This window comes from Ictidomys tridecemlineatus, chromosome 2 (genome assembly GCF_052094955.1).
Source record: "Ictidomys tridecemlineatus isolate mIctTri1 chromosome 2, mIctTri1.hap1, whole genome shotgun sequence".
Lineage (NCBI taxonomy): Eukaryota > Metazoa > Chordata > Mammalia > Rodentia > Sciuridae > Ictidomys > Ictidomys tridecemlineatus.
The window spans coordinates 3066297-3088737 of NC_135478.1; the positions used below are offsets into that span (position 1 = coordinate 3066297).

The 22441-nt window shown below is 64.4% G+C and overlaps 1 protein-coding gene across 1 annotated transcript in view; it reads left to right on the forward strand.

Annotated features, from left to right (window-relative positions):
* The window catches only part of Kdm4b (lysine demethylase 4B), a 111120-nt gene that overhangs the window by 61094 nt on the left and 27585 nt on the right, over positions 1-22441 (forward strand). The window contains 3 exon segments of the mRNA XM_078034154.1: positions 2460-2509; positions 6263-6366; positions 10302-10439. Coding sequence (XP_077890280.1) covers positions 2460-2509; positions 6263-6366; positions 10302-10439 — 292 coding nt within the window.

Consider the following 22441-nt stretch of genomic DNA (forward strand, 5'->3'; position numbering starts at 1 on the left):
TAGGCCCCAGAAGGTGCCTGGAGGGAGGAGCACGTGGGCCCGTGGGGTCCAGAAGGTTGTGGCCTCCTGGGCTCTGGAGGTGAGAGGAGGCCAGCCCTGGAGGGGGCAGAGGAGCCAGGGGACACAGGATGCATGGGGCTGAGGTGCTGCTGGTGGAGAGGGAGGGAGAGGGGCCGGGCTCTGCCGGACGGACACGGGGAGAGGCCGCAGCAACTGCGCGGACAGGAAGGAGGACAGGAAGCAGGCTGCAGGCGCGAGCAGCTCCTGTCCAGGGCCGAGCTGGCAGGTCCCTAGGAGGTGTGGAGGGATCTGGAGGCCACCTGCCCCAGAAAATGTGCAGGAGCCCTGTGCTGCACAGCTGGGCTGCTGCATGCAGAGGAGCTACCAGGGGTCACTGGCAGGCAGAGAGGTCGGTTTAGGTCATGGAGTTTGACCTTGTGATGGGGACTGAGCTCCCAGGGAGCGAGGCAAACTGCCTCCCTGCCTCGGTGACCAATGAAAACAGCTTTGTCTCACAGCCGGGAAATGGCTTGCTAATACCAGACAGACGCTGCTTCTGCCTCGAGGGTTAGCCAACAAACATTTTCAACCCAAATACGCACTTTTCCTGTTTCTCCTCCTCCAGAGCCAGATCTGAGTCTAGGGATGCCCCAGCGTGGTGCCAGGCATGGGCTGTGGTGACAGTGGCAGTGCTGTGCTCTCGGGGGAGGGGCCTGCCAAGGTTCTGCACTAGAGTCCCCAAAGGGTCCCTGGGGCCTTCCCCTGCACACTGACGAGACTAGCTCTGGCTGCCCTTCCTCGCCACCCTCACTCTCCTCCCTCCTGTGTGATCTGCCCTGGCCACCTGGGCCCTTGTCACCCTGGGCTCCCAGGGCAACAGGCAGCTACCTGGAGCTGCCCCCGATTCTGAAGGCAAGTGGCACTTGGGACACTGGGCCTCCCATGTCTGCGGAGCCTTCTCGGCCAGGCGGTGCTCGGTGCATGTGTCCCTGAGGACCCAAGCCCTTGGCCCCGGCTGCTGCCAGGCCCTGGGAGGTGGTGGGAGTGCGCGGGCTCCGGGCCTGACAGCACAGGCCTGGCCTCAAGCTTCCCGCCCAGGAGCTGCGCGTCTCCAGGGGCTGCTTTCCCAGCACTGGCCAGCGTCCCACAGTCTGGGCTTCCTGATAACAGAGGAGCCCCGTGCCCATGTATTAAACTTTTAACATCCTCCAGATTCAATTAATCTTATCTTTACAACTCCCAATTACAGGCGGTAATTAAGTGAAAGCTGCATTGTGGCTGGGGTACTGCATTCATCATCCCGCCTCGAAGCCATAAATTAGTTCCTTCCCGTCCTCGTCCTCGCTCTTCCCAGAAGGCGCAGGGCACGTCCTTTCCTGGGTGGGGGTGGAGGCACCAGTCCCAAAAAAGTGCTTTGGGTTGGGATTAACTTATCATCTCCACCTACCTGATAAAGGGCCCTTTAGGAAGGAATGACCTCGAGGATGTCCAGACAGTGATAATTTCTGAACAATGGAGTGTAGGTGCCTGGGTTGCCTCAGGCAGGGGCCCTGGAATGTGCCCAGGAATTAATTTTCATATCCCATTTAGATTAGAGAGACTGTTCCCTCCTCTCCTGCCCCCACCCCTTTTAATCTTATTAGGAAAGAACTTCTCGATTGGTTGGAATGGCCTCGGCTGCTGGGGCTCTGGGGCCAGAGGCCAAGGCCTGCTGCTCCCCCTCCTGCCCGGCTCCCCGGAGATGCTTGCAGCCTTACTCTAGAGGGGTCTCTAAGCCTGGCGCCATCCTTGGGGTGGCGTCCCGGGTGCTGCAGCGTCCTGGCCTCCACCCACTCCATGCCAGGACAGAGATGTCCCAAGGCACCCCCAGTGGTGGGCAGTGGTCTGCGAGGCCGTGGCGTGGGCTGGGCCGGGCCGGCTGTGCAGCTCGCCCCTGCCATGCTGAGGCTGCCGCACCGTCCCTGGCGGCCTCACCAGCTCGCACACATGGCGTCGGTGGCACGGGGCACATGGCATCTGTCGGCAAACTTTCTCTTACATCTTTCTTACTGATGATGGCGCCTCAGTCCTCTCTCAGACGTGAGTGTGTGAAGGAAAGCGTGCGAGGTGGTGAGAGTGAGGCCTTCCTTCTGGAAGCTTCTTCCCTGTTGGTCCCCGGCCCGGGAACCGTAGAGACCAGCAGAGGCGCTTCCTGCTGAGCTCTGAGCACAGCACACCCACTGCAGCCCCAGTCCAGCTCTGTCTTTGCTACTCTGTCCTCAGCAGGGTGTAGTGTCACTTAGCTGGGGATGTCCCCTCCTGGCCCTTGCCTCTGCTGTCGCAGCCTGGGCCTGGGGTTCTGCCTTTGCTCCCTCCTCCGGCTGCTCCTCGCCCCGCCCTGTGGGGTCCCCCCCCACCTCCATGTGCCCACCGTCTGCCACGTCTCTGCTGGCCTCTGACCTGCCTCCCTTCTCTCGTAGGTATGCCATCCCGCCGGAGCACGGCAAGCGCCTGGAGCGGCTGGCCATCGGTAGGTGTCTGCGCCCGCAGGGTGCAGGGTGGACTGGGCCGACAGGTGGGCCGGGGAGTGGCGGCTGTGGGTTCTGGTTGGGGACAACCATGTGCTTCAGGACACTGCTGTCCTGTTCCCCGATCCGCATCCCACTGTGTGGTCCCCGTGTCTGTTGTACCTGAGGTCCCGGCCTGGCCGCGCTCCTGCGTGCGGGCTGGGAGGGCGGCATGTTCTGTGGCCTCACGGAGCCTGCGCCTCGCCTGCTCTCTAGTTGCGAGTCTGGTTGGGTGGCCGCCCCTGGCCTGTGCAGTGCCGCCAGGCCGTGCGCCATGTCGTCCTGGGGCCAGCAGTGCTGGGCTCCCTCTGCGGATGTCCTTATCGCCCCCCCCCCCCCCCCGCACTCATACCCTCTCAGGGGACTCGGAGCCAGAGCACTTGTCTGAGGGGTTCCTGGCTCGGGGTGCCAGGCTGGCTCAGCACCAAGGCCCGCGGCCCTGCCGCCCAGGAGCCTGGTCCCCCAGGAGCTCCTGCCGCGGGCCCCTCTCCTGCCCAACGGCAGCCCAAGCTGTCTGCTGTGGCGTGGCTCCTCAGAGCCTGGACCGCCAGTCTTACCCCTGCCTGCTGGGCCACGGAGCTGGCACCCCCCATGTGTCTGCAAGTGGCAGGTTCTGGAGGCCGGGATGTCAAGGTCAGGGCCCCAGCAGAGCTGGCGCCTGGTGAGGGCTGCCCCTCGCAGGCGGTCCCTGTGTGTGTCCTCTGTGGCAGGGGCTCCCTCCCTTCCATGAGACCTGAGCACCACCCTTTGTGCTGCCCACTCGGGTGGGAGTTCCGGCCCCAGGTGCAGCGAGCCCAGCTGCTGCAGCCACCTCTCTCGGGTCCTGCCCTGTTGAGCACCCACCTCAGCACAGCCGCCAACTCTGTGCTGGCCCAGCAGGTGGCCTTGGGGCCATGTGGGAGCAACCTGGGGCATAGGAGAGTGAGGGACAGTGAGAACCCTCCGCTCTGGGAGCTGCCTGGACACCACGAGGGCCCTCAGCGCCTCAGCTCCCTGACCCCCGCTGCTGCCCTCTGTCCCCTCTCTCCTTTGGCACAAAGACACCCTGCACCTGCCGTCTCCTGCTCCCACTGGCTTTGGGCGTCAGAGGAGCAGCCGGTCTTCCCCAGTAGCGGGCGCCCTGTCCTGGAGGTGGCACGCATGGCACGCGGCGTTTGTTGACCTTGGGAGATGCACTTGAGAGGCAGGGGCTTGCTGGGGCAGGTGGGCCAGGTGCCCTCCCCGGAGCGGCTGCCTGGCGTCCTGTAGGCACCTGGACCTCCCTGGGGATGGCCACACCTGGTCCCAGCAGCGTGTACCTCTCGCTGGCCTCTGCAGTGACGCCCAGCCACAGCAGAGGGCCAGCCACTGGGCATTCCAGGGCTGTGACAGAGGACAAAGAAGATGATCTTGCCGTTGCATTTTTAGCAAGATGTCATTCAGGGCATCCGGTGTGTCCCCGTGGCGTGGGTCTCCTCTTGTGCTGCTGCTCGCTGGCCTCAAAGAGCTCAGCTCCCAGCTCTGGAGGTTGTAGCCTTTGGTCCAGGGGAGGCAGGCTGGGCCTCCTGAGGCCCCGGGGACAGTCCAAGGCCCCCTCCTCCAGCTCCAGAGCCGGCACGCGGCATGAGGACCCCGGGGTCTCCCTGTGGGCTCACAGAGGGAAGGACCCAAGTGGCGAGCTCAGGCACTGTGGTGACCAGGTCTCCTCGCCCCTGGCCCTGCCCACAGCTTCTCTCCTCTGCGTCTGGATCACATCTAGACCAGTCGCGGTGCCCCAGCTCCTCTCTGGCTGCCTTTTGTGTTAGAGAGCTGCAGGCCGACCGGGCAAGCGGGGACAAGAGGGTCCCATGGCGTGGGCAGTCTTGGTAGGCACACGCCCTTCCCACTCTCCGCAGCCAAGCCGCGACCTGGGGCAGGCTGTGTGTCCTGTACAGGGCTGGGCAGGGCCTGTGGGGAGCCAAGGCCGCTCCGTGGGGGCTCCCTAGATGGCCCTTGAAGAGGGGAGGCTCAGCTGCCCGGAACTCGGAGCAGGCCTGGCCAGGGAGGGTCGGAGACAAGGAGCACAGGCCTGTCAGATGCCAGCGTCTCCTGGCTGCCTGGCTTGGGACTCTGCCAGGGTCCTGGGCTGTGTCACGGGCTCGGTGGTGGAGGGGGTGAGGTGGGTGTGCGAGTAATCTGGAGAACGAGGGCCTGGCTCTGCGGGGAGGGCCGGGGGAGCGCTGGGGGGCCGGAGAGAGCATTAATGCTCGGCGCATTACTGGTGCTAATCACTTAAAATGTGCGCCTTTATTAGAGCTTTAATGAGCGCCACTTAAAGCGCACATTAAAAAGAGGAACGGCGGGCGGCCACAGCAGTGGCAGGCAGCAGTGGCAAGGCAGTCGTAATTCTCATTAAAATGCTCCTGGCGAGGAGGAGGGGCTGGTCCAGGGAGCTCACACCTTCCAGAACTGCCATTGTGTCAGTGCAGGTGTGGTGACGAGCCTCTGCCAGCACCAGGGTCTCCTCTGACCATCTACCCCGGGTGTGTGCTGGCCAAGAGACCAGGGTCCCAGGTCCAGGCCGGGATGGCTGCAGGTCCATCCTGGAGGCAGTGGACACCCGTGGGCTGTGCCTGCCACCGCCATGACCTCCTCCCTTCCTGCCCTTTGATCTGAATGGCGCCTGGTCTCCCCTCGTGGGGACAGTGGCTGGGATGGACCGACCCCTGGGATGAGGGACTGGCTTTGGCCTCCCTCCCTGCCCCCCCACTCTGCCCACCTCCTTGGCCTCTTCATCCTCCGTTTGTCAGGAGCAGAGCAGGAAGTGCCTGAGCACAGAGAGGCCTGTCCCCCGTGCTGCCCACCCTGGCTCGGGGCTGCGTGCCGGCTCTAGGAAGTGTGCCGAGCCCACGAGAGAGCTGGCCTTCCTTGGTGCTGTCCCTCCTGCAGCGGGGACTGTGTGCTCCACCTGAGGCGTGGGGCCAGCTGGGCCATGGCCAGGACCTGCTGTCTGGAGGCCCGGGACTCCCTTTCCCTGAGCCACAGTGCAGGTGTGGTGACGAGCCTCGGCCAGAGGGGACCTGGAGTCTCTGGGAAGTGGTCGGGAGCGTCTGGTGCCCGTGGGGCCATGCTGGGTCCTGACTGAACGTGGCCTTGGTCAGCTAGGGGTCTGCTGGGGCAGGACGCCTCCGAGCGGGAGCTAGATCGCCCCCTTTCTGTGGCGGGAGAGTGAGGCGGGTGGCTGTGAGCTCCCCTCTCCCTGGGTCTGGGGGCTGAGGGTGGCTCTGTCTGGTTCCCTCGCCTGCTCGGCAGGGAGCTGTAGGCCGGGCCAGGGCACTCAGGACCCCGTGTGCCCCAGGGTCTCCGGGGGCCGGATCGGGCTGGTTGCTGGAGGAAGCCTGTGAGCGCTGCTCCGTCACCCGGGCCTCGCCTGGCTCTGCAGTACTTGGGGGGGGACATACCCGTTTTGCCCTCTGGCTGCACTCACAGGTGACAATGGCTCAGCAGATTGCATCCAGGAAGAGCCCCACGTGTGGGACCCAGTGTGTGCCGGGCCACACCTGTCACATGAGTGCCTCTGTCCTGCCCTCTGGGCTGTCCCTGTGGGTCTGCTGCCCACAGGGCCCCTGCATCCCCTCAGCAGAGCCCCGGGCCTCGTGTGGGTCCTGCAGCTGTGGCCCTGGGCCCTGTGGCCTGACCGTGGCCTCTCAGCTCAGCACGCTCCCCCGGCCCCGCTCACCCTGGTCTCTCCCGCCCAGGATTCTTCCCCGGGAGCTCTCAGGGCTGCGACGCCTTCCTGCGGCACAAGATGACGCTCATCTCGCCCATCATCCTGAAGAAGTACGGCATCCCCTTCAGCCGGGTGCGTATGGGCTGGCAGGCGCCCGCGGGGGGAGTGGCCAGGGCCCAGATCCAGTGGCCACAAATGGCCAAGGAGACAGGATCTTGACCCAGAGAAGGTGGAGGGGAGGCAAGTTGTCCTTGAGGTTGACCTCCAAGCCCTGCTGGTGGTGAGGTGGGGGGGTTGTGAACCAAGTGAGGTCCCCAGTGTGGCCCCCTGGCCCCTTAGCAGGGCTACAGGGGGTCAGGTGCAAAAAGGGAAAGGTGGGACCTGCTACAGAGGACCCGGGGCAGACCCCTCCCAGCCTCAGGTGCCTTTTCTCAGGCTGCACCTTGTCTGGGCCCCATAGAGTGGCCGCCTCAGCCCACCTTGGAGAGGATGCACACAGGCTTAGAGATGAAAGGGCTGGCTCCCTGCAGCCTGTGCTCTGAGGCTGTCACATCCTCGCAGAGGGCTGAGGGACGAGGTGTCAGGCAGACTGTGGTCTGCAGGAGGTAGTGGGTGATGAGAGAGCAGCTCTCTAGGCACCCAGACGACAGACCCCTCAGTCAGGCCTGGGAGCCCTGTGTCCCCAGGGGAGCATGCATTGCACCTGGCCTGAAGGTCCAGCTAATGGGCATTCAGGACCGGCCTCTGTGGGCAGGAAAGTCCCCAGGTCATCCAGGTGGGAGGCTGGAGCCTTCCAAGCCCGGAGGGCGGGGGGGGGGGCGGAGAAGAGCCTCCGGGGCCTGGTTCTGAAGGGCTCCATGAAGAGCCTTGAACAGAGCTCAGCACATGGGGGTGGGGTGGCCCCTGAAGCCCGGTCGCTGCCTGCAGCATCAGCTGTGACCGCGTGTGCTGCGTGGGCATGACCCAGGGACTGTGCCCCGGCTGGGGCGTGCAGGATGGGGGCAGCGTCCTGAGGACGCAGGCTCCTGTTCCTGCTTCTCCTTTCTGTCGTGGCCTCACCTGAGTCACTACGGAAACCAGTCGAGGGCGCTGTGCTCAGGGAAGGGAGAGGTGCAGGTTTGTGACCTGCCCAACACCAAGCCGCTCCCTTGCTCCCGGCTCGGTGGCCTGGATGTGGCCTGTGGGGCCGGGTGTTTGTGCCCGTCCAGCTGGCAGGAGCAGCCCCTCCCAAGTGACCCCTGAGCCACGAGCACCCTTTTCTGAGAGCAGCGTGCCATGGTCCCCCATCAGAATTCCTGGCACTCTTCAAGCGAGTCACTCCCGCACTCCCCTTATAAATCTTTGTAATGGTATTTACTTGTAGAAGGAAAAGCAGATCGATGGTAGAGGCTTTTAATGATTAAAAGTGTGTGTTTCTGTAACCTGCCTCCGACTGCCTCGTTCATCCTGCAAGAGCCCCCGAGACCTGGCCCAGGCTCCCGTAGGACCAGCAGCCGGGCCGGCGCCCCTCCCCAGCACCCCTGCTGCTCGGCCTGCCCATCACCAGAAGGCCCTGACCCATTGTCAGGAGATGGTGACGGCAGCGACGTGCAGGACAGGCGCCCAGGCTGGGTGCACCCCAGGGACGTGGAGGTTTTGACAGGATCGGGGCCTTCTCGTCATTCCAGCAGCGCGTCCCATCCCGGGCCTCGGTCAGGCGAGGGCTTGTCAGGGCAGATGAGGCCCGGTGTCCACCTGAGCCTGGCCTCTCACGTCCAGGCTTGACACTTGGTGTCACAGGGTCCCAGCTGTGCCCCAGAAGGCCTGAGTCCGTAGCTCCCGGTGTGGCTGCATGGTGGACCTGCAGGCCTGGTTGTCCCCCACGCCAGGGCAGCCTCTGGAGAGCAGAGTGTCCCGCCTGGGGTCAGAGGGAGAGACAGCAGGGGCTTTCCCGGTCAGCTCCAACGGGCTGGGAAATCAGTACTAGGGATTGGACCCAGGGCCTTTAACCACGGGGCCCCATCCCCAGCCCGTTTTTACGTTTTATTTAGAGACAGGCTCTCACTGAAGTGCTGAGGCTGGCTTTGAACTCATGACCCTCCTGCCTCAGCCTCCAGTGCTGCTGGGATTAAGGTGTGGCCCCCTGCTTGGCCATTAATTTCATTTTTTAAAAAATTTTCCAAGCCTTATTTCGCCTGCTCCTGTTACATGAAGCTCCAAGTGAGGTGCCAGAGGCAGTCCTGGAGATCTTGGCTACGTGGGTGCTTGTGGGCCTTGGGGACGCAGGCATGTCCCCCTCCCTGATTCCTGCCGACACTCCACCCTGCTGCGTGAGGCTGTCACTTGGACAGAAATTTTAAAATATGGCTTAGTGCTCACTGACTCCCTTGATTGGTGTAATTAATTATTTGAAAAGAAAAATGTTGCAGTTCTCCAGGACGGGCGCTTCCCAGGCCGCAGGGTCTTGATTGATGTTTGACGCGGCGGCTGCTCCTGGCGGGGGAGCCCTCTCCACCGCCCGAGCCCCGGGCCTTGGACTCCTTGCTGGTTACGCGTGCAGCCCTTTCTGCTCCTCTCGGGGGACAAGTGAGGTGAACGGCCTGAGAACACCCACAAGCCCATCGCGAGGGCGAGAGGACAAGCCCCCTGTGCAAACAGGGCCAGCCAGGGCTGGAGGGACCCGCGAGGACCTGCGGATGGACCTGCGTGGCCACAGTGGCCACGGGTGCTGGAGAGCCCTGGGCGGCCCTCTCCAGGAAGTGCAGACCTGGGCCCACAATGCCCCCCATGCCCACTTCTGCAGAGAGGACCCACGTCTCGGGGAGCCTCACACAGGGCCTTCCTGGTGGCTTCCTCACAGGAGCCTGAAGCTGGAAATGGCCCACACGGCCATCGGCAGGGAAAGGCTGGACAGCAGCGACGCGTCCTCATGACCGGCTCCACTCGGGAGGGAAGGCTCTCCTGGCACCCAGGAGCCAGCACGACCCTGCCTGGCACCTCGACCCTGCCTGGCATCCTGGCTTGGGGCGTGCGCCTTGAGAGCCAGCGGGCCCGAGTGGCAAGAGCACGCGTGGGTGGGCCTGCCTGCAGGGTGCTGGGCACCCGTCCTGCCCTGGCTGCCGGAAGGGTGTGGGTGTGTACCGCCCTCTGCTCATGCCACGTGGCGAACTGCGTGCACATAGACTCGGGGTCCGCCGATGGACCCCTCAGTCGCCTCCACTCCCGAGCCTCTGAGGTGCACCCGGCAGCCCTCCCCGGCAGCGGGAGCTGTCTCCACCGTTGCCTGCTGCCGTCTTCCTGAGCACCGCCTTCCCGAGCGCTTCAGCAGCAGCAGATGGGTCGGTGGTGGTCTGCCGTCCCCGTCCTGGGAGGGGAAGGTGGCCTGGTGTGGGGCTGACCCCCTGTCTGGCAGCCCCCTCCTCCAGGCCTCAGGAGGCTGTTCTGGAAGCCCGGGGTCTGGGTCACTGTGGCCCCCGCCCGCCCCACTCATGCCAGCCCTTTAGCCGGGTCTCTCTTAAATGGCCCTTCTGTCCAGGCCCTGCACGCTGGGCCATGTGAGGCATGACGGGAGATTCTGTGGCCAACAGTGGCCTTCTGCAGGCCATCTCCTGGCAGGTGGGCTGCAGACCTGGCCACTCCTCGTACAGGGACCGGACACTGCCCTGCAGGTGCCCTGTCCCTTTTCAGCACCCTGCTAGTCCACCAGCACTTTCTGTCCGCTTGAGCCTGACCCCGTGGGGATACGGGTGGGGCTGTGCCGCAGCCTCCTCCGAGGCCAGCCCTGCCTCCCCAGCTTCAGCTGAGGGCCCTGTCGTGGAGCCCAGTGGCGTCCCGGAAGGTGCTGCAGAGCAGGGCTGGCCGGCCACGCGAGCGACAGTGCTGGCAGCAGAGCAGTGGCCCTGCCCTCAGGGAGCTGGGCAGGCGCCTCGGGCTTCAGGGCTCCCCAACTCTGAGGAGCCCCACTAGCTCCTGGGGTGCCTCTGAGCCCTGTCTCCTGCTGTGCTCGGCGTGGTGGCTCCTGGTGGCCTTGGTTCCTCCCCCTTGGCCTGCCCCTTCTCCCCCTCTAACCTGTCCACTTTGTCCCGCAGATCACGCAGGAGGCCGGCGAGTTCATGATCACGTTCCCCTACGGCTACCACGCGGGCTTCAACCACGGCTTCAACTGCGCAGAGTCCACCAACTTTGCCACCCTGCGGTGGATTGATTACGGCAAAGTTGCCACTCAGGTAGGTCCTGCAGATGCCGTGCACGGGCCTCGCGGGGTAGGAAGTGGCCCGCCTTGCCTCTGCCACGGGGCCCGGGGCCCCTGGGGCAGCTGCTCACCCAGGCCCAGTGTCTGGGGTCCTGAGCAAGCTCATGCCTCGCTCCTGGTGGACGGGGGCGGGTGTGGAGGGGGCCTGCAGTGGCCCGGGGCTAGGTTCCAGCATGTCCTCTCTGGCTGCCTGGTCTGGTGGCCCTGGTGGGGCTGTCCCCTGTTGTCCTGCTGGTCTGGGGTGCAAATGGGGAGTTTTTTTCTGGCAGTGAGTGGTTTTCTGGAGGGCTAGGGGCTGAGGAGTGTCCACTTAGGCCTCTGCCTTCCTGTCCCTGGTGGGCCCTCCAGGGGCTGCTCTGGGCAGTGGTCAGGATCAGGCCCGCCCCTCTTGCTGGCTTGGTGAAGAACAAGTTCAGTGGTTGCTCGTGGTCACCTGCCCTCATGTCCAGCACTGACATTGGCCAGCAGGTGGGACGTCTGAACCAAGTGCTTATCCCCAGAGCCTCCTCGACTTTGGCTACTGTCACACCTGGTCTCCCTCAGCCCCGTGTGCACTGTTGGTATGGCACTTACAGGCTAGAGGGCGTGCGGGCCAGCCTGGGACGCCCCCAGGGCTGTGCTGGGGGCTGGGCCTCGGGGTCCAGATGCCGTTGGGCTGAAAGGAGCTTGTGAGCACCAGGTCTCAGACTGACGGGAGCCATGGGAGGGAGAGCAGGGGATGTTGGTTTGGCCCCTCCCAGGACACCCCTGTGGGCCCCCGGTGCCTATCCCAGCGGCACCAGGAAGCCGTGCCTCCTTCCAGGCCTGGCCCAGGCGTTGGGCCGGGGCGCTGGTGCCCCTCTCCTCCTGGGCCCCGCACTGCAGCGTCAGCGTGGCCACTCTGCCCAGGCAGGAGCCGAGGGCAGGCCTGCCCCCTGCAGCCTCCAAGTGCAGGGCCCAGAGGAGCCAGAACTGGGGCAAACTGGATTCCCCCCAGATCTAGATGGGGGGCCGTGAGGAGAGGTCAGAGGCAAGACCCAGATGCCACGCCATTCCCGAGACCTCAGGTCTTTGCCAGTGAGGCTCTGGCACTGCGCTGACCAGTGTGCCTGCCGCAGGTTCTGGGACTAGGATGACAGCCACGCCTGTCATCAAGAGCTGCTTCGGAGGCTGAGGTAGGAGGACCACAAGTTCAAGGCCAGCCTCAGCAACTCAGTGAGACCTGCAGCAAAATAAAAAGTAAAAAGGGCTGAGGGTATAGCTCAGTGGTTGAGCACCCTGGGTTCAGCCCCAGATCCCCAACGGTACACAGCTCCTAAAGCCTGCACACGCTCCTCCCGCTGCACGTCGCCCGCCTGGTGTGTCCCTGGAGGAAGCCACCCTTTCTTGGCTCTCAGCATGTAGTAGAGACAGCAGTGCTGCTCTGCACGGAGGGGCCTCTCTTTATCTTTCTCGCGTGTTTTGTTGCTGTAGTTTGGGGTTTTCTGTTTTTATTTTATTTTTTTTTATTTTTTGGCACTGCTGGAGATGAAACCCAGGGCCTCGCACATGCTGGGTAGGTGCTCCACCCGAGTGGCCCCCACTGGGGTGCGGGTCCTAAAGGAGAGGGGCTGTAGTAGGAGGCCTGCCGCAGGCTCCCGGGCGGGCTCAGGCTAGTCTTTGTGAGGGAGACCAGGAGGCAGGATTCCTCTTTTGCTCCAAAGGAGCAAACACGTCAGGGCTGTGGTTCTGTGGACGGGGAGTTTAGCCGTGCGCGTGGTTGCGGGGGCACCTTGGTGGCCAGGACCGTCTGAGCTGTGGCTGGCCTAAGACAGATTGAGTTGTGCGCCGGGCTCGTGCTATCTGGAGGTGCCGTCAGAGCCCCGATATTAAAAGCAATTTTGGATTCAGCCATGTGTTCACAAACAAGTGACATTTGGGAAGTACGGCCTGCGACGGGGCCTCCACACTTACATTGTCGGGCGGCATAGCGTGAAATTACTGAGCGTGTGGAGTGCAGTGCTCCGAGCAAGCCACGGACTGGGGGTGCGTCCAGGTGCTGTGCCCCTCCCAGCCCAGCTGTGCCCACCCCTGCCTGGCCACCCCTGGTAGGGCCAGGCCCATAGAGGAGGGGAGGTGCCCATGGCCTGGAACGCTGGCCCTCGGCCTTCTACTGGGGACTGGGCTCCTTGCTGCCTTGGCCTGCTGGGTGGGAGGCGGCGGGGGCTGCTGCAGAAGCAGGGGTGAGAGGCAGGGAGCCCTGTGGGGCTGTGGCGGGCCCGGGGCTGCCGCCCTGCTGCAGGGCCGGAGGCCTGGCCTCACCTCTTGCATCTCCTGTGGCCAGGGACCCTGCGCCAGCTCGTCCCCTGGGCCAGCTGTCCTCCTTGTTGGTTGGCCCCTCTCCAGCCTCCAGGCCCTGCACATCCTTCCTTCTCCACTGTCCTGAGCTGATGGCTTCTGTCCACTGAGGCATTTGGTCAGGGCTTGTGGCCAGAGCCCAGGCCAGGCCCAGCCGGCCGGCTTCCTCCAGGGTGGAGTGGACTGAGTCCTTCTGCTTATGGATTGGGAGGGGCATCCGAAGACCACGGCCGTGAAGTTACACAGGGCTCAGGTCTTCCGTCACCAGGGGAGCGTCCAGGACAGCTCGCTGCCCGTCCTGTGGTCCATGCCGTGGACATACCTGCTGGTCCTCCAGCTCCAGGGCAGCGATTCCCACAGAGACCGCCCGGCCGCGAGCTCATAGCGCACGTGCTCCGGCCCTCACAGAGGGAGTCTGCAGCCCTGACCTGGAGGCCCCTGGGCCGGGCCCTGACCCCGCCTGCCAGTCCTGGCTCTTCGTGCTCCCAGCCCCAGGCCTTGTGCCTAGAGGTGCTGACCCTGACTCCTCCGCAGGTACCCAAGCTGACCCTGCTGCCTGAGGAGGTCTCAGATGGGCCTGGGACTTGGTGTGGGTGCCCGGCAGGCAACCTGGATGTGGTGCGTGCTGCCACTGCCCGCTCACACCCCAGACTGGCCGACAGTGGTGGGGGTTGACCCGTGCCAGTGGGACCCCAGGGGTCCTCCTGGCCAGAAAGCTCCAGAGAAGGGCACCCCCTGGGGGCGGTGAGCCTCAGCCCTGCCAGAGCCCTGGCTGGCTCGTCTGGCTGGCCGTGTGGACGGCAGCTGCAGCCCTTCCTGCTCTGGCTGAGGCAGGGCTGGAGAGCCAGGAGGGCCAGGCCGGCGCAGGAGGCACAGACGTGGATCAGCTGCTCACCGTGCAGGGTGCTGAGCCACACTCAGGGTCAGGGCCCTCGCTGGGCGCTCTCCCTGTCCTAGCAGCCGTGCGGGTCTGAGCCCTCCCTGCCTGGGCCGGGAGCCCAGCTCTATCCCCGGTTGCTCACAAGGGAGGGAGCCAGGTCCTTGTGCTGGGACGGCCCCATAGTCTCAGCAGGCCACTCCCCAGGATCCAGGGGCTGGGTAGCACCCGCCTAAGGGCCCACTGCGGCCGGGTGAGAGCCACAGAGCAGGAGGCAGCAGTCCGGCCTCCAGAGAGGCGGCTCCAGCCGGTGCACTCCTGTCAGCGCCCAGCAGCTCCTGGGAAGCCCACCCTAAGGTGACAGTGCCTTCCGGCCCTGTAGCAGGACACTGCCTGGCCTCCATCCACAGCAGAGATCAGTAGCAGGAAAGTGCCACACCCCTGACCCCAGGCGGAGCATGCAGTGGGACCTCACAGTCCTGAGGGGACTCAGGCTGCAGGAGGCGAGGTGTGGCCCCTGAAGGGGGCTGGGACAGGAGGATGGCAGGAGGTTTTCATGTCCTTGAGATGAGGGTGGGGACTCTGCTGCAGCCTTGCCCACCAGCTAGTGGGAGACTGAACAGGCACATGGGAGACACAGTCACACCAGCTCTGCCTCCCACTTGGCCCGAGCAGGAGCCAGGTGACAGTTGCAGCGTGGAGGGACCTGAGGACCTCGTGCTCAGCGAGAGCCGGACACACGGCCACAGCGTGTGACTCAGCGACAGGAGACCTCCCGGACAGGAGAGCCCAGAGGTGGGACCTGCAGGTGCAGGACTCGTGGGGCCGAGCTCCTGTGGGTGGTGGGAGTGGGTACAGGTGCTGGTGTGGGGCTGCGCGGGTCACTGGCTCGTACACGCAACGCAGGACACTTCCATCGTCTGTGAATTAATTATCTCAGTAAACCTTGGAAAATCCCACCATTGTATTTTTAAAAATATGATTTAAGAAATCTTAAGTCCTGGTGAGCTCTCGCTAGGCCGAGAATGTCCACCTGGTAGGAGACAGGCGCAGGCTGTCCAGAGGGGCCGCTTCCTGGGGTGTGGGGGGCCCAGCCAGGAGGCTGCGCTGCCCCACAGAGAGCAGCAGGCGCCTGGGCACTGCCATGAGGGTGGCCATCCCCGCCTCAGCGTGGCTTCACCCACGGGGCTGGGGAAGGGTCAGGAAGTCCAGGCCCAGAGCCCTGGAGTCCTGGTGCGGGGTCTGCTGCGACCCTCCGGCAGGCTTCCCAGAAGGCCTCTGCCATCAGCCACGTGGACCACAGCCATCCCTTGATCTCGGCTCTTTCTCTGGGACAGGGACACGCCTGCCTTGCTAGTCACAGTCTTGGAAAATGTACGTGTGTGGCCCGGATCTGGATCAGGGGGCCACAGAAGGGTCGCCCCCAGAGGTTTCCTGTCATTCTGTGTGTGGAGAGCTGGGCGGGGCACCTGAGGCTGCGGATGTGAACATCTGTGATCTCCTTACAGCCAAGGCAGGGCTGCCGGGGAGAGTGGCCCCGGCGCTGGCACTCTGTCACTGAGTGCCTCAGTGAGTCCCCAGCCATCCCGGGAGGCTCCTGCTGTTGCGCCTGGTGGGAGTGTTTTACGGTGGAGTTAAGACCCCCACCCATCCAGATCCACCCCAGCCTGCCCTCCCTCCAGGGGGGCTGCCCGCCCCCCCTGCCCAGCGCTGCTGGCACCTGCCGTGTGCAAGGGGCCTGGACTGAGCTCTGGGCTGGCTCCCGGGCTGGCCGTGCCCACTGAGGACTTAGCCCCAACCAAGCCACTCGTGCTGCCCTGTGCAGCTCTGGCTGGGGCCCCAGAGCTCTGCCTATTTGCCTGGTGACATTGTCCCCAGGGGCAAGATGACCTCTCTCGGACTCAGTGATGCTAGTCCCTGGGAGAGGTCTTTGCAGGGACAGAGGAGAGGAGAGGAGTCCTGCTGGGTCACATCCATGGGCCTGCTGCTCCCTGGTCGCCCCACCTGGCTCAGTGGGCGGCCACGGCCCACTGTGTGCCGCCCTGATTCCCAGAGCAGTGTTCCCTGGCACATGCGAATGGGCAAACGGCGGGCTTTGTAGTGGGGTTCTAATGTGGCATCAAAAGGGTGTTGCTGCTCATTCAAGGACAGTGTGCACGCCCGGCCGACCCCCCTGAGCGTGAGCCAGTCCTGCAAAACCACACGCCGCCTTAGCCTGGCTCTGCTGGGCCAGGGCTGCTGCTGCCAGTGGCACTGAGAAGACGAGGGTCTGGTCAGGAGCTGGGGTCTTGTCCACCCGCTAGGTGGAGAGTGAGTGGGGTAGGGCCTGACCGGCGCGGCCAGGGACCCCTGCACTTGGCTGCTCTTCTGCAGCATCGAGGTCACTGCCTGCTGGGCCCGCAGCCCCGCAGCCTCCACGGCCAGCAGGGAGGACCTCAGCTGAGTTTGAGATGAGGAACGGGACTCAGATCCTGGGAGGTGGCCCCTCAGCACCCTACACCCAGGCTGGAGGCAGCTGGCACCTGGGTGGGGCGCCAGCAGGAGCTGGGCGGGGAGCGGGCTCCGCAGCTGGGGTGCCCTGAGCTCAATTACTGTGAAGCGGGAGCAGATTGCTTGCACTCTGAGGACTGCGGTTCCTCTGCTCGGTAATGAGGCCGCCTGCTCTGGGTGATCAACCGCAGCCAGGAGGGCAGCAGAGGCGGGGTGGGGGGGGGGCAGAGCAGGCCTGGGCGGGGCTGCAGATCCCCTGATTGACGGCCTTGCGGGCCCGTGTGCCAGGTGTGCTATGTGCTCTCCTGCCCGGACCTTCTTGTCACACTCCCTGGCCACCAGGCCCCCGAGGGTGGGCGCCTGGCCAGAGGTGCGCAAGAGCGGGGGGGCTCTGAGCCAGACCTCCACAGCGGGGCCTCCCCTGGGTCAGGCCTGGGCCCTGCAGGGTGCTGGGCAACGTCCCTGCTTCGCCACACCTGACCCTGCCTCTGTGTCCCCTAGGGGGCAATGACCCCAGTTGAGGCCCTGTGTAGGGAGGCTTCTCAGAGGGCAGTGGGCATGCTGTGGAGGGCCAGGGTCTTTTCTGGTGGGGCTGGAGGGACCGTGGGGACAGAGCCCTTTCCAGGCCCTTGTGCTGTCCACGTGGACAGCTGGGTTCTGCCGGTAGCGAGTGCTGTGTGGCGTGGGGCAGGGGCTGGGCATGGCTCAGCTGTCTGGAGGTCGGAGGTCGCAGGCGGAAGGCTGGTCTGCAGCAGGGTCGAGACCAGGGAGCAGCCGGCAGGACAGCTGGGGCGGGGCTTCGCCTTCAGGGCTGCTGCCCTCACTCGGGTGCCCTCTGGACCCAGGGCTTGTGGCTGTGTCTGCCTACCCCCCCCATGGTCCCTTGGCCTCACCCCACGCGCTATGACTGCCTGTGAGGTCAGGGCGCGGTGCCCGCTGCATGCTGGGGTCTGGCTGAGTGCTTCAGTCGGGCCAAGCAGTGCTCCACGCCTCGGTCCCCCTGTTGGTAACATGGGGCTCCCAGGGAAGGCACCCCCGGTTGACTGCCACGTGTGTACCTTTCTGCACCGACTCCGGGACAGCCACAGGTCGGTGGTGACACCAGGCCGTGCAGACTGGGACCCGAGCTCCCCGGCAGATGTGGTGGCGCTGCTGTGACACGGCATGTTTGGGTGGGAGCCAGGGTGGGGGGGTGACGGCAAGTGAGCTGGAGGGGGGCTGGAAGGGGCAGGACCAGACCCCCGGGACCTGGTGTGGCACTGTTCCTAATGTTTTTAGTCGTAGGTGGACGTGATCGAACTCAGTGCCTTCCACATGCTCAGGGCAGCTGCTTCTGAGGGACGCCCCGTCCCGTCCACAGCAGGGCGCACCAGCCACACTTTTGTCCCAGCAGTTGGTGGCCTCCCTGCTCACCCGCTCCGCTGCGGCAGCGCCCTCCATGTTCCGCTCTGGTTCCCGCCTCATCTGTCGGCGGGAATCGGCCTGCAGATGCGGCGGCGGCTGCTGGGGCTGGTGGTGGCTGAGCTGCATCAGGGCCTTCCCTCGAGGCCCGGCTCCGCTCTCCCACTTTGCTCTTTTACTTGAGCAAATTCTACTCTTTCTTCAGTCTTTGGAAACGTGGTGGCCTCTGATTAGAGCTCCGCTGTGTGACGCGGGCTCAGGTCTGTCGCCTGTCTGCCCTCAGCAGGCTCGCCACTTGCCCCGAAGCCACAGGAACAGACACCCCTGAGTCCACAGAGCCAGGGCTCGGCCAGCAGGCCGTGCGCCCACCATCGGAGCACCAGGGACAGTGCCCCCCCACTGGAAGGGGCAGGACCAGAACCCCGGGACCTGATGTGACACTTTTTTTAATGTTTTTAGTTGTAGATGGACATGATTCCTTTATTTTATTTACCTTTAAGTGTTTACTTTTTATTCATAGGTGGACACAGGTCTTTATTTTTTCTTTATGTGGTGCTGAGGGTGGAACCCAGTGCCTTCCACATGCAAGGCAAGTGCCGGGGCGAGGGTGGTCAGCGGCTCCTGTCTGGTCCGGGAGGAGGCTGCCCTGAGACCCTCCGCACAGCGTGGCCCCTTCGCGGAGCAGGACCCAGGCCCTCAGCCACCCACCCGACCCGGTGGCCATCCCGATTCCTGTTTCCACAGCTTCAGAAGGAAGAAGCGTGCTTGTCTCTGCCTTGGCCCCTGCTCTATGTGTCCCTGGGAACTTGGCGGTGGGTCCTGCAAGACATGGATATGGGGCTGTTTGATGTGTCAATCTTCCCAGGCTGGGTGACAGCCATGCGCCCCTAGCTCTTTGGCTTGGTGTCTAGGTACCAAGTGACAGAGTGACAGGGGGAATGAGAAGCAGAGGCACTTAGATTAGATCCGGGCCCCTGAGTGCAGTGGTCGTGAATCTCCTGCTTGTCACTTATAGATGGCAGCTGAGCCTCTCGCCTGGTGATCTCCTGACCCTGGGTCTTTCCTAAGGGTCCATCCACCGAGGCTCACGTATCCATGTTGGGGCCTGTATGGCCCAAGTGACAAGGGGATCCCTGGTGGCTGGGGCTCTCCCATGCAAGTGTCCCCTCCTGCGCCCTGGCCCCTTCCTGTCCTGTTGTGAGAGGCCATGCAGAGTCTCCAGGCGTGGCTGCTTTCACACCGGGTCGTCAGGGACCTTGCTGAGTTCCCAAGGCTGGTCCCCTGGGGTGGCCGAGAGGAGAGGGGCAGAAGGCGCTCCCTGTCCTTCCTTCCTGTCTGACCCTGCCTGCCCTTGTGGCCTGAGAAGCAGAGAGCCCCTCTGGCCAGGGGAGGCGGGCCGCGTGGAGGCCAGGCAGCAGGGAGAGGCCCCCGTGGCGCTGCAGGCTGCTTTGGGCAGGGCCTACGTGGCAGGGGGACCCTTGGCCCAGACTTCTTGCACAGAACAGGTGGCACCTGAGCATGGAGTCTGAGACCTCTGTGCTCGGGTCTTACGGCCACAAGTAGCGAGTCTCGTCGGAAACTGGCGTCTTTTTTTTTGGTCATCCAAGACCTTGGGGACCAAAGGCCCTTATAGTCGTGCTTTCAGCACTGGGAGAAGGTCCCGGAGCCTCTGGGGAGCCTCTCCCGACGCGACGCAGCACGGGGTCTCCTGGAGCTTGGCTCGTCTCAGGCACAGCCTTACCTGCCCCCCACCCGCCTCCAGCACAGGCCCCTCCCCCCTCAGGCCCTGGCCTGGCTCTGCCCAGGTGACAGGCGAGCTCCTGCCCAGTGCCTCCCTGGGTTGTCCTTGCAGGCACGTGGGTTGCTGAGTCCTTCTGTCTGTCCATGTGGGTCCAGTTTCAGGAGAAGAGTAAAACTAAAGCCCACTGAGGCAGCTGCAGCCAGAGGGGACCCAGAGCCTGGGTGGGGAGTGGCCCTCTGCTGGGAGGGGATCGTGGGGTGCATCCCATCTGGGCATCTGGGGTGGAGGGCCTGGGCCCATGCAGGTGACAGGCAGTGGCCAACATGCCCTGGTGTCCCCATGGGTTCTGGGGGTGGCGCTTGGCGGCCCCCAGCCTGCATCCCACCACTGCGCCACGGCGTCCCGTGCCTTATGTCGCGCCTGGCCAGCTGGTTCTGAATGGCCTGCTCATGAATCCTGTGACTTCATGGTGTCGCTTGAGTGTGAGCCCTGCTGCTGGAGCACAGGCTTGGCCAGCAGACTGAGCAGGTGGGCAGGGCCGGGTGCTGTGGCGCTTTGCTTGCACGGTGGGTCAGACCTGGCCTGGGCCTGTTCCAGGAGAGGCAGGGCGCGAGTCACACAGAGGCTGCTAGTGTGAGTCAGAGGCTCCAGGCACTGGAGGTGGGCTTCTGAGGGACCAGCGTGTCCCCTCGAGAGCTTGTTCCTCCCTGACCCTGCTGCCTGGGGGCTGCACGCTCGGCCCCTCTGCAGAGAGCAGGTGCAGGGAAGGCGTCTCTGCCCCAGGACTGCCCCCTGGCCTCACGCTGGCCATCCTGCACCCTGCCCCTCGCTGGGGCTGCCCGTGGAGGCTGGACTGTGGCTGGGCTTCTTTGGGGCAGGTGGGGGGCTATGGCCTCGCTGGCCCTCCGCCTCCTGGGGTGTCAGGGGCAGGCTGCTGTTCCTCTGCTGTCAGGCTCCCGTGGCCGCGCTCTTCCTCAGCATGTGGCTGCAGGTGGCTCTGGCCAGTGGCGCTGCCGAGGGCTCTGGGAGACGTGCTTGGCGGGCTGTCAGGCCTTTCTCCATGCCAGGAGCCCTCCGAGAGCCTACTGGGGCAGGGACAAGGGCCTGCAGAGGACAGTGGCCCACACGCGGAGGCAAGGCCAAGGCAGGACCATCTTGGGGACAGAGATCCAGGTCACACATATTGGGCTCCCAGCCCAAGTCTCACTTTGCTGCTTTATTGTCCCCAGTGGGTGCTTTGGTCCTCGTGGGGCCAGCAGTGTCCCATCTACAGCTGTACTAGATGGACAGCTGTCACTACCCGGGGTTGCACTGGGTCACACTGGACTGGCCCAGACTCCACGGCTGTCCCTGGGCGCCGTGGCCACCTGCCGAGGTAGCTGAGTGTCTACTGCACAGGTACAAGCGCAGGGCCCTGGGTGCGCAGGCCTGCAGGGGGCCGCAGACTGCCCAGCCCCATCTGGGACCGATTTCTCCACCGGAAGCCAATGCCGCGGCCACACTCCCCAAGAGTGACTCCACTGCCGTCCCACACGCTGGTGGGGACTGCACAGGACTGTTGGCCTCAGTGACTGCAGCAGGTCCCGATGAGCACACGCGTCCCAGAGGGTCGGCAGCCTGACGGGGCTTGGGGGGTCCTGGATGAAAACAGTGTGACGGCCCATGGGCTTGTCTCACCGGGCACCTGCCGAGGCCGCCCTGAGGATTCAGGCTGAGGCCCCTGAAGGCCACCCCTGCTGCTCCTGAAGGCTTGGCCCTCGCCTGGGCTCTCTGCGTCCCCAGGCCAGCCTGGAGGTGGTGCGCAGCCGTCAGCAGGCTCTGCGTGTGGCCGCGCTGCCTCCTGAGGAGGGCGCCATCTTTGTGCTTGCCGAAGGGCCTTGCTTTCTAGAACCTTCAGACCAAAGCCAGGCCACAGGTCTGTGGCCCTCACCCTGTTGCTCAGCTTCTTGGCACTGGACAGTGAATGCCACATGCCTGCACCCACAGGCTGTACCCCTCCCTGGGGCCACCAGGCCCTGCCTCCTCCCGCTGTTTCCTTCCCGGGTACCCAGGTCCCCACTCTACAGAACCCACGGGGACACGTTTGTGTGGGAGCTCCCAGCGGCCACCACCCTGTAAGGCAGCTCCCAGGACTGCTGCAGAGAGGCTCGCACCAGCAGCTCCTCCAGGGGGCGCAGCCGTGGGCAGAGGGCGAGCCAGAAACTGGGCCAGCCTTGGCCGGTGAGGGGCTGGCCGCTGCAGGCCGGGATGCACTGGCGGAGCGTGCCGGCGCACACTCGGGTGCACAGGTGCTTTTTCTAATTACTAAAGGAAAAGCAATTGCAGAGCTGCTCCGTACAAATCCCTTAAGCCGCTGCTGATGGTGGCGCCGGCAAGGCCGCGGTCCAGCCAGGAATCCGAAACCCAGGCGCCATCTGCGCTCCCGCCACTGCAGCCAAGTCGCAGCCAGCTCTCCGCGGGCTTCATGAAATGAATTGAGTTTTCTGGGAATCACTTGGCCGTAAATACTCCCTCCTGTCGGCATGGTTGGGTCCCTTTCTGTTCCCAAAGCCCTGTGCCAGGTCCAGCCTGAGGCACTGTGGCTGCCCCTGGGGGGTGGGCAGAGCTGTGGGGGTTCCAGGCGGCGGTACCCCCAGAAGCATCCCATCTGGAGCCATGGACCCCGTCTGTGGGGAAAGCAGGGGGTCTGGGAGGCTCCTTGGAGGGGCACGGCTGCTCCTGCTCGGTTCCACCCTCCCTCTCTGTGCCTGTCCCTCCACTGCGTACGGTGTAGTGACAGCCAGGGGTCTGGAAAGCAGGAGAGCGCTGAGGCTGCCCCTGGGAACCTGGCCTGTTGTCTGACCGGGAGGCTGCAGGTTCCATGTGGGCTTTCAGGGAGGGGCCAGAGGCCATTGGGCTGCTTGTACCCACATCCCTGGGCATCTGCCTCCCCAGAGCTGGGGGAGCCTGGCAGCAGCACCCCCTCCCCAGCCCTGAGCACCTACACAGCCCTCAGCCTCAGGGGAGACATCCAGGGCTGCTCTAGCCGCCTGCGCTGGACCAGGAGTCAGCAGGTCACTGCCGTACCCTGCGGCCCACTGCCTGGTCTTTGTAAATAAAGTTTTATTAGCACACAGCCTTGCCGAGTCTTTTGCCTGTGCACATTGTCCTG